Below are 10755 nucleotides of genomic sequence, written 5' to 3' on the forward strand. Positions count from 1 at the left end.
CTTTTGTCCATGCATTATTATTGCTTCTCAGCATGCTCTAACAAATGTGTATACTGTAAATGCGAACACAGCATTTAAATACAGTGACCACTAGTACTAAAACCTGTTGTGGCTCTGACAAAGGAATAACAAACAGTAGAGCTCCCTGAATGAAAATGTCTTAAACAACTGACTGAGGCCTACTTAAAATGAAATCAGAACAAAAGTGAAACTGTTGCCTTTAGTAACCAGGCACACCGTTTGGGATGCATTTATGAAAGTTCTGCCCGTCTATGCCGTTCGCATGACATTAGCTCCCTATACTCATCAGTGCCATCTAAGGGCACTAGTACCATGCTGATGGCAGTGGGGGAAACTTTTATAAATGAACCTCTTGATGGCGCTGACAAGTATAGGAAATTGTTATACCTGTTAGCACCATCTGGGGGTGCTAGTGCTGTGCAAGCTTTTAAAAATGAACCCCTTTGTGACATTTTCTAAGAAAATAAAAGATTACATTTAACAACTTAGTTTTTTGGCAGTGTTTTTATTAAACATCTGCTTTTTATTTTATAAAATACCTAGCTATATGATGCCTAGCTGCGCGACAGAAAAAAGCTGAAGTTTTGGCCAATATTTGATAGTATAGAATTGACTATAAGACAGCAAGTTAGGTTGTGTAACATTTTATTGAATGCACAAATGCAGATAACCCTGTAAAAGAGAGTGGAATAACATATCCTCTGGTCTCTAGAGGGGGCAGCTGACACCGGTTCCCTTCAGGCCACAGTAGCCATCTGGGTTTTTGTGCAGATATTGCTGGTGATAATCCTCTGCATAATAAAACTCTGGAGCTGGATGGATCTCTGTGGCGATGGTGCCCAGGCTGATGCGTTTAAGCTCCTGTAATTACAGAACAGCTAGTTAATACATCTGTTCTGGAAACATCATTTATAAATCGATGAATGGTCTGCTTTTCTTTATAAGCCGAGGTACCATATTTCTTACATTAGGAAACAAGGTGGCACTACGTTTTAATGGGCCTTCCGTGCCACCATCAACTTTTTCTGAAGAGCTGCAATGAACATGTTTAATTCTGGAATTCGAAGGAATCAATGCAGAGTATGTGATGTACAATTTACAAGCCATCAAATGCTTAGATAATAGTTTGTAGCCGTGCCTCCACGTCCTTGTAGCAAGGGCTACATTGTTACTATAATATAGGGAGTCCATGCTGTGGCCTACTACAAATTGTTCTAAAAAGGTTCAAGCTCCAAGTGGTAGGTTAATATAGCATGTGTACCTCTGTCTGCTAAACGTGAGTAGTGCTATGATCTGAACCTGGACTATAAAGGGGTTGGAGGCAGGTTGGAGGTAGGTCCTCTAGTATCATCCTTAGTACTCTTGCCTCTGCCATCTGTAGGCATGCATCTAATGGTAGCAAGCAAACAGGGCTGGATATACCATGAGGCATTGTAGACACATGCCTATAGATGGCAGAGCCAAAGAGGTAGGCTCCATAGGAAGCTATGAGCAGCCCACTAAAAGGTGGGAAACCTGCTGTGATATCCAGTGCTGAACACCTCATTTACTTCTCCAACCTCATAAAAATAAAGAAGGAAAGATAAACACAAAAAAAAAAAAGAAAAAAGAAGAACAAAGACTTCAGGAGAAGGGCATAGGGCTGCACTGGGTCACCAGTTTGGCATCACTGATTTAGACATATGTAAATAAAACTCAAGGATTCCCCACTTTGGTTTCTGACCAACAGACCAAACTTGTTCTATGGTATGTATGAGTATAGATAGCAGAATGTTTACCTTTTGAAAGTTCTCCTTTGATAATACAGCTGCATCTTTCTGTTGATGTCCATAGGTGTATATCACTGAGCGGTACTGACTGCCTACATCCTGTCCTTGCTTCATTCCTGCAGTGACAGATGAAGTGATCATGTTAGGGAAACAATGATATTCCCATGGTAAACTTTTCCATTTGGGTTTCAGCCTGCTAGTGGATGTTCAGCTGTCAAACTGCAATATTTGATATCACAGTTAGCCAGCTACATTAAAAAAAAAAAAAAAAAAAAAAGTTAAAAACAAATGTTGGGCTAAATCTGACAAGTTACTATCTGGTCATACAATCTACTAAGTATAGGTTAAGGTGGAAAAACAAGCGACCATGAACTTATACCAGAACAGTTCCCCTGACTCTCCCCTGTAAAATAATAGCGGTCATCAGCGGCGAAAAAGCCGCTGATGAGAGCTATTAACAGGAATTCTGGGCAAAGCCCACCCCGCAATCTGCAGCCTCTCCTTCCCAGCTATGTAGCTATAAATGTGACACTATCCCAGTCAATAAAAGGTATTGACTTTGTATCGAGTTGGAGTGCGAGTGACCATTTACCGATTTTGTACTATTGGCGGAGGCATCTGTGGTCGCATCGGCACCCGCCCAAGTTTGGAGTTTGTTTCCGGTCAGGAGTGCGGTGGGATATACCTTGGACTTACGTGGTTCGTTGTTAGAACGCATCGCAGTCCTTGTTTTTAAAAAAAATAACATTTAACTGTGTGGCAGCACGTTGCAAAACATTGTGACACATTGCTGTGCGTTGATACGCTGTGTTGCGATTAAATGTACGCCTGTATCATTTTATCACAACACATACACAAACACAGTGTAGAAACGATTTTAACATAAGTTACTTATTTACAGTTTTGCCTTACTTCATTTTTTTACAGTTTCGCAAAAAGGCGGCCTTTTCAAATTTATAAATATTTGTTACTTATTAACTCAATCCAGTTTCATCTTTTACATTTAGTCAGAAAAGTATTTTTTTTTGTGCACCGATACTGACTTTATAGTGTGCTTTTATCAATTTAATAGTGTATTTTTATCGGTTTAATATTGATTTGACAAACATTTGTGCAATTATCGCAGGACCTATAAAATAAGTAGCACCATGTTTTTATTTTACCCGGCCTGTGCTTTCAGAAAATATATGGTTTGGGGGTATTTTACAAAACACTAGCAACGCAGCAATAGGAAATCAAAACAATGGGGAAATTGCAAAAATGGTGTGGCCAGCTGAGGTTAAAATTATTCCGGAGGGCTTGGCAGGGAAAGGGTTAACTGTTTTTCCCCCCCATTTCAATTTATTACTGGATATTACTGTATATAATCTTTACATTATTCACATAAAATCTTTTGAAAACAAACATTACAGGGTAGTGATTAAAAGTACTGTGACACTCCATTTGCAAAGCCTGATGAGCTTTCTTATGTGAAAGCCTAGCACTGCTAGCATGACAGAGGAAGTTCCTTTTTCTGCATATAGCTCCCTCTTCTGGCTGAAAGTGGTAACAACATTTTTCCATTTTTTTAGTACTGAACATAAGAAAATATTTTTTACAAAATGTTTTTTTTAATGATAGATTTCTATGAAGGGATTCTTCACCTTATTTTAAGTATGCATGAGCAAGCAATGTACCTTCAGTTGGATTGTGGTTCTCCCAGAACAACTTCAGTAAGTCTTTATAAGTTATGACTTTAGGGTCAAATACAATCCGGACCACCTCGACATGTGCAGTGAGACCTTGAGAGAAAAGCAAAAGATATGCTAAACCATTGTGCAATTGTCCTTGGGAATATTTTTGTACCTGTACGGAGAGGATGCCCATTGCATTGCTTGGCAGGCTCTGGCTTTAGTACATTCATTCTGTGTTTAATTGCCTGGAGTTATCGGTCTGATTTTCAGAACATTAAAATAAAGTCAGAACTCCTGATCTGTATATTTGTTTCCGGTACTGACTCAAAGTTTTGAAGTCCTCAGATTAACATAGCAGCCAGTGAACTGACTTCTGCTGATAACCTTTGCAATAGGGTCACCAGCATTTCTACTACAAATAAGGCATAGTGCTGAGGTTTGACATGTCACCTGTTCGGATAGAAATATGGAAGCCGTCATTGCTGACTTGTGCTTAATGTACAAGCTCCAGGCCCTGTAATCCTTGCTTCACTACTTAGAGGGTCACTGCCCTCAATCCTAATTTCACTGGCTGTATGTTGCATGTCTTTGGCCTTCAAAACAGTGAAGCCAAGATAAGGCCTTGTTCACACCGAAAGCAGTGTGTTCCAGAGTGCTAGCTGCTGGAACGCACCGCGATCACTCACGAAACTTCCCCCTGCTTTCTGGGGCGGGAGGGGGCGTGGCGGTTCATTGAAGTCAACGGCACCGCTTCCACCGCCTGAGTTCCGTTCCACCCGCAAACACCAAAAATAGGGCTTTGCCACACGTTCGATTGCACTGCGGGCGGGGGTGAGGGGGGGGGGCTTGTGTTCAATGCACCGCCACGCCCCCTCCCACCCCAGAACGCAGGGGAAGGATTGCAGTGCGTTCCAGCAGCTCCCGCTCCGGAACGCACCACTTTCGGTGTGAACAAGCCCTTAGAGAGAGTGGTGCCTTCAAGGAGCTGCAGTGAAAGGGTGCAGACATGGGTACTCAATCCTAATCCCTTGAGGGACATAAAGTGTTGGGTGATTAAAGCTGAACCCGTGCACAAAAACTATCATTGAAATACTGTATATTCCTCAGTAGCCACAAAGGACATGAATCCACTTTGTCTTCACTAAATGCCTTTGTAAACCCAGATATTATGCAACACAAAACGGGGAAATGGAGTTGCCTTTTATCGTATAGAACACATGTACCAATCTGCAGGGTTTCCAATAGTTATTCAAAAAACGGTCCCCAACACAACGAAATCCCTTCTATGGAGATTGGTCTAAGTAATCAGGTGAATCAAAATTCATAATGCAATAATTTATTATAAGACAAGACATGTATCAACTCCCATTACAATTACAAAACATTTAAAAACATTTAAAACATTCCACTGGAATCGCCCTGCGCCATAATATCAAACATGCCCATAGACCACCTGTGTGGTAAAACTCACTGTTGTGAACTCAAAATAAGCGGGTACTTATCAAGAGATGCAAAGTATCCGAATTTACTCACATATGTTGCGATTAAGGGGGGGGACTCGAAAGAGATGAACCTGCTCAAGACCTGTACACACGGATGGAAATAAACTGTAAGATGTATCCAGACTTTGCTGAATTTGTGTGTGAAAGAGTAGATTTCCTGAGTAAAGGTCAGCAGCTGAGGTCACTCGTCTCTCTCCCCTTGTATTTTCTCCCCGGAGGTGCAGAGTCCTGTACAGGCTTTAATTTGTAGGAGAAGAGCTCGTTCCAAGGAGCTTTAGTAATTCATGTGCGGCCGCACTGTGTAGAGTAGAACAAACAAGGAAAAACAGCTATTTTTACACTCCACGGTGAAATGCCTGTGGCTCAATTGAAGCAAACAGTTACCGGTAACACACGAGCAGCTTTTTCCCAAATGCTTGAAGGTAAATCGTGGCCGCCCAGTCAGAAGCCGCTTCACAAACAGGGTCACCTCTATTCAAACAGTCCGATCGGTAGTTAGCATGATATTCGTCCCAAAACGGATTGTATAGGGGATGAGTAGACGAATAAAAAGCATCTCTTGTGTCGAGGGCATCCAGGGAAGGCTAGCACACGTTAACCCTGACGCGTTTCCTCCCCGCAGCTGGGGGCTTCCTCCGAGGGACGTGTAAACCCAGATATTACTTTGTAACAGTAGTTTTGGCATCGAGCCTGTGCAGAGAGCAAAGCTGTGGGAGGGACCAGCAGGCTCCACGTAACTACAGGCTGCATGTAGAAAACTACAGAAGCGGGCAAAGAGAAGACCAGTCACCCTGCACAAGGAGAGAGAGCGGCATATACTGGTCTTTATTACAGAAGGCTTCTATGCAAAAGAAACATTTTACATGTAGTCTCATGTAATGTGTCTCCAGTCCATGACTATCTACTGAAGCATGTCCCCAGTCTCCAACAGGTCCTGCAGCATGTCGGCACTCTCTGACCATCTCCTGTAGCATGTCTACACTCTCTGACCACCTCCTGTTGCAGGTCTGCACTCTCTGACCACCTCCTGTTGCAGGTCTGCACTCTCTGACCACCTCCTGTTGCATCTCTGCACTCTCTGACCACCTCCTGTTGCATCTCTGCACTCTCTGACCACCTCCTGTTGCATCTCTGCACTCTCTGACCACCTCCTGTTGCATCTCTGCACTCTCTGACCACCTCCTGTTGCATCTCTGCACTCTCTGACCACCTCCTGTTGCATCTCTGCACTCTCTGACCACCTCCTGTTGCATCTCTGCACTCTCTGACCACCTCCTGTTGCATCTCTGCACTCTCTGACCACCTCCTGTTGCATCTCTGCACTCTCTGACCACCTCCTGTTGCATCTCTGCACGCTCTGACCACCTCCTGTTGCATCTCTGCACTCTCTGACCACCTCCCTTAGCAGGTTCTGCACTCTCTGACCACCTCCTGTTGCATCTCTGCACTCTCTGACCACCTCCTGTTGCATCTCTGCACTCTCCGACCACATCCTGTAGCAGGTCTGCACTCTCTGACCACCTCCTGTAGCTGGTCTGCACTCTCTGACCACCTCCTGTAGCAGGTCTGCACTCTCCGACCACCTCCTGTAGCAGGTCTGCACTCTCCGACCACCTCCTGTAGCAGGTCTGCACTCTCTGACCACCTCCTGTAGCTGGTCTGCACTCTCCGACCACCTCCTGTAGCAGGTCTGCACTCTCCGACCACCTCCTGTAGCAGGTCTGCACTCTCTGACCACCTCCTGTAGCTGGTCTGCACTCTCTGACCACCTCCTGTAGCAGGTCTGCACTCTCTGACCACCTCCTGTAGCAGGTCTGCACTCTCTGACCACCTCCTGTAGCAGGTCTGCACTCTCTGACCACCTCCTGTAGCTGGTCTGCACTCTCTGACCACCTCCTGTAGCAGGTCTGCACTCTCTGACCATCTCCTGTAGCAGGTCTGCGCTCTCTGCCCACCTCCTGCAGCATGTCTGCAGTCTCTGGCCACCTTCTGCAGCATGTCTGCAGCCTCTGGGCATCTCTTGTAGCATTCTTGTAGTGTTTGACCATCTCCTGGTCCATATCTGCAGCCTCTGATAGCTTTCTGTAGCATTCCATTAGCTGGATATTACTTGTGGCCCTTTGGTGATGTCAGGGGACAGACTTCACCACTGGTGTACAGCGTTAGTGTTTTAGGATTACAGAACGCCTATCTCCTATGTTATGGAGATAAGAAGAGGAAAGGTGTTCTGCAAGCCTAATAAACGTTCTGTTCCAGGATGAAAGTGTTCCATACAGTGAGTGAGAGTCATCCAAAGACTGGAAGTGTAATACCAACATGATTACAAGGTGACAATAAAGGGGAAGAACCCTCAGAAAACAAAGTTGTATTACAGCCGCCACATCTAAGGACTGGTGAGCTGCAATATATTGATAACGTTTGTTGTGGGGATTAGATACACTTTAGGTAAAGACACTATAGTTCTTTTTCGGTCTCATAGAGATCAGTTGAAGCCGAAGCCAATACAAGTCCTAGGGTGCCCTCTGGTGGTACATTTGTGGCATACAACCGGCAAGCATTACCAAGTGCTGCTGAATTCACAACCAAGACAAAATCCTGGGGTAGTTTTCAGTTACTCATTTATGTCATACAACTCCAAACCATTACTACACATCAAGTTTTTGGCACAATACGACTCGGTTTTATACTGCTTTCTGTCATCCCTGTTCTGACAACTGCTTAAAAAAACTGTAGCAGACACAATTTGGTATAAACAATGCTACAATTCTAAATTAGACAGCCTCAGTGTCAAAGGGCAATTGTCAACAAAGTGCTGGTTCTGAAACAAGATATTCTATGATTTACATGACTGTCTGAAACCCAAAAAGTGACAGCGACATATATAGAATATGCCAAATAAGAAAAAGGGGAGTGCATTCAGCTCACCTGGTAGGAAGTTGGTTTGTTCTCTGTTTACATCTGGTACCTGTGTAGATGTAGTTGCCCACTCTTCATTTATTCGACTCATGCCATATTTATTCTGGGTACTATATTCCCTTAGGCCTCATTCATACAGCGTCGGGCCGTAGAGATCCATGCGGCGACCATATCGGGCTGTTCCCAGGAGGGACAGGTGCTGCGTGTGATTGCATGCAGCATTCTGTCCTTCTCTATGGGAGGACGCGGCTGCAGTGGCATCACAAGGGGGGTGCGGCCCGCACCTAGGTGCCAACATTGGAAGGGTGACACCAAAATGACTTGGCAGTGAAATGACGGGCAGTCGGACCGAGAGCCCGACAGTATCAGGAGAGAGGAGGGGACCCGGTGGCATACCTTATCCCACAGGGTGAACGTCCCCTCCTCTCTCTGCCGGCATCCATAACCAAGATGGCCACCGGCAGGCGTCAAAAAGACCACTGCGCGTGCGTGATGACGGCGGGGTGACACCCGGTCCCCGCATGACACCACTGCGTGGCTGTCCCCACATTCGAGCTGCACTTCCATGCGGGTCCGGGTGTCCGTACTCTGACACAGACAGGGTAGATCCGGTCAGCGTCCGAGCACGGACACCCGGACCCACAATTCTGGTGTACGTATGTCAGCGTACGGCCGAACAGGCTGCTGCGAGCAATCACACGCAGCACTTGTCACCCCCGGGAACAGCCCAATACGCCGTGCATGCCGCATGGATCTCTACGGCCCGCCTCTACACTGTGTGAATGAGGCCTTATACCCAAGAAGAAAGACCCTGGAATGTTTAGACTATTTAGAAGAGGGGTGCCCATTAGATCGATCGCAATCTACCAGGCATTCGCCAATGGAAGTCAGCTCGCTGTCCCATGAGCTTTGATTCAGCAGGGGGCATGTGGGACCTCTGCAGAGAGACCACTACTTCCACACAGAGAGCAAGGGTCCTTTCTTGAGCATGCAGACAGGGGACAGACTTTTTCTACCAAGGATTTCTAAAAGGGAATGAACTGTTAGACTTTGCACATGTTTTAAGGCTAACCTGTTAGGCCTGGATTTGTGGGAGGAGTCTGCGCTCCCACAGCCTTCTTAAACCGGGTGCCCAGGCTCCTCTGTACACGAGCGATCTACGGCGTAACCCACCCACCCTTCCCTCTTTTTAGTTATACACATTCGGAGTATGCCCCCTTATTTGGTATACTGTCCAACAAGACCATGGCACACCTCAGGTCAGTATATTGTGAGTGTATGTTTTATTCCCAGGGACAAGTGGTGGAACATCTAGGAGTCAGAGGCTGGCACTGGTGGTATCAACTCGGGAAAGGTTTCTACAGACGCAGGTAAGCAGACTCTGATCACAAATTTTGTTTAGATGCAACTGGAAGGTATTAAACTCATTTACGCTAAATGTTTAAGTTTCATTTACATTTCTAGCACATTAATAAGCGCCTTTTTGTACTCTTTATATACAAATATGTAAGGAAATCTGTATGGAGGCCACCATTGCTGATCTTCTACAAATGCTAGTTGTCAGGCTTTCATTGCTTTTATTCATTTGAGACACTGACCTGGAACAAGCATGCAGGTAAGGAAAGTCAGATGGATGTCAGAAGTCCTAATCTGTATTCCCCTTCACTTACCTCCCGTCAGCAATTTAGAAGGCACAGAAGCCATTGGACAGCCGTGAGACTGGTATTTTCAGAAAGCCTCCACACCTTCTTATCATAGGTTTCCACACTAAGTGCCTCTAAACCCAAAATCAAATATTTTGAGAAATTGCATCTTACCAGTCCCAAGATGTGATGGCTGCATTGGTTTTCCTTTATTTAGGCTTCCCGCTTATTTTCAACTGGTGATCCTGCCAATACACATTTGGTCCTTCTATGTCTACACTTATTTCTCCATTGTATCTATAGAGGTTGTCACATAGGCTGGACTTCAAACCTGTCTGCCTTTGTTCCTCTCCATGATATGGTGGACTGATGATGTGACTGGTAGTTTACAAAAGAGGGATAACATTGTTTATCCCGGCTTCTCAGTTTTGAGGAAGTGACAAGGACACTGCATGTCGCTTATTTTCTGTACTCATTAAAAATGTTCTTAGCCTGAATAAGAAAACGAATGCTTCCAGCACATCCAAGGACTGGTAAGCTGCAATATATTACATTTTTGGTTTGGGGTTTAGATACACTTTAAATGTATTTCTACAGCTGGCAAAAGTACTTGATTCTCAAGATATTAACCTCCTGTAACCACACTCACACTAGAAGGGATATCATTGCAAGCCAATCAGGTTCTACTGCATTGTCCATCTAACACTGGGTGCTTCCTAACAGGAGAAGAGAGCGTGTTGACCTTATCAGCTTGCTATTATTGCTTCACTGTCCAATCACAGGCTCGCAAGTGTCCTATACCAAATTGTGTTGCAAACCGTGTTGCTCCGCTTCCATGTCATCAGCAGAGAGGTCAAGGGGCTGGCTGTGCTATCTGGCAGGACTGCCTGGATTACAGAACAAGTATTAAAAGATAGTGAGCAAAGTGCAATATTTATTGACAACCAGCCAAGTTTTGTTTTACGTTATTAGGGTTGATTTACTAAATGAGTAGAGCATGTTCAATTTTAGGGAACTTTCATTTATCTTAGTGAATGAGGAGAAAGAAAATGAAAAATTCACTTTTCAAAGAATATTCATTTATGGCCAAGGAATTAAAAAAAAAAAAAAAAAAGAGAATTTTCCCATTGAAAAGCATTGTATTGGCTATTTCAATTTGCAATAGCCAATAGTAAACTAGCATTGTACCCACCCTCTGCAGATGGACCTGATGGGGAACTGCAGCAGAGGG

At 44.6% G+C, this 10755-nt stretch overlaps 1 protein-coding gene across 1 annotated transcript in view; it reads right to left on the reverse strand.

The window, feature by feature from the left end:
- Positions 1-649: 649 nt before the first annotated feature.
- LOC108786641 (peptide methionine sulfoxide reductase MsrA-like) overlaps positions 650-10755 on the reverse strand; it is an 18741-nt gene continuing 8635 nt past the window's right edge. Inside the window, exons 4-6 of the mRNA XM_018555974.1 lie at positions 3467-3571; positions 1800-1906; positions 650-882 (exon numbers count right to left, since the gene is read on the reverse strand). Coding sequence (XP_018411476.1) covers positions 730-882; positions 1800-1906; positions 3467-3571 — 365 coding nt within the window. The 3' untranslated portion in view covers positions 650-729. The remainder of the gene's footprint in view (positions 883-1799; positions 1907-3466; positions 3572-10755) is intronic.

Source organism: Nanorana parkeri, unplaced genomic scaffold (genome assembly GCF_000935625.1).
Source record: "Nanorana parkeri isolate BGI_ZX_2015 unplaced genomic scaffold, ASM93562v1 scaffold220, whole genome shotgun sequence".
Lineage (NCBI taxonomy): Eukaryota > Metazoa > Chordata > Amphibia > Anura > Dicroglossidae > Nanorana > Nanorana parkeri.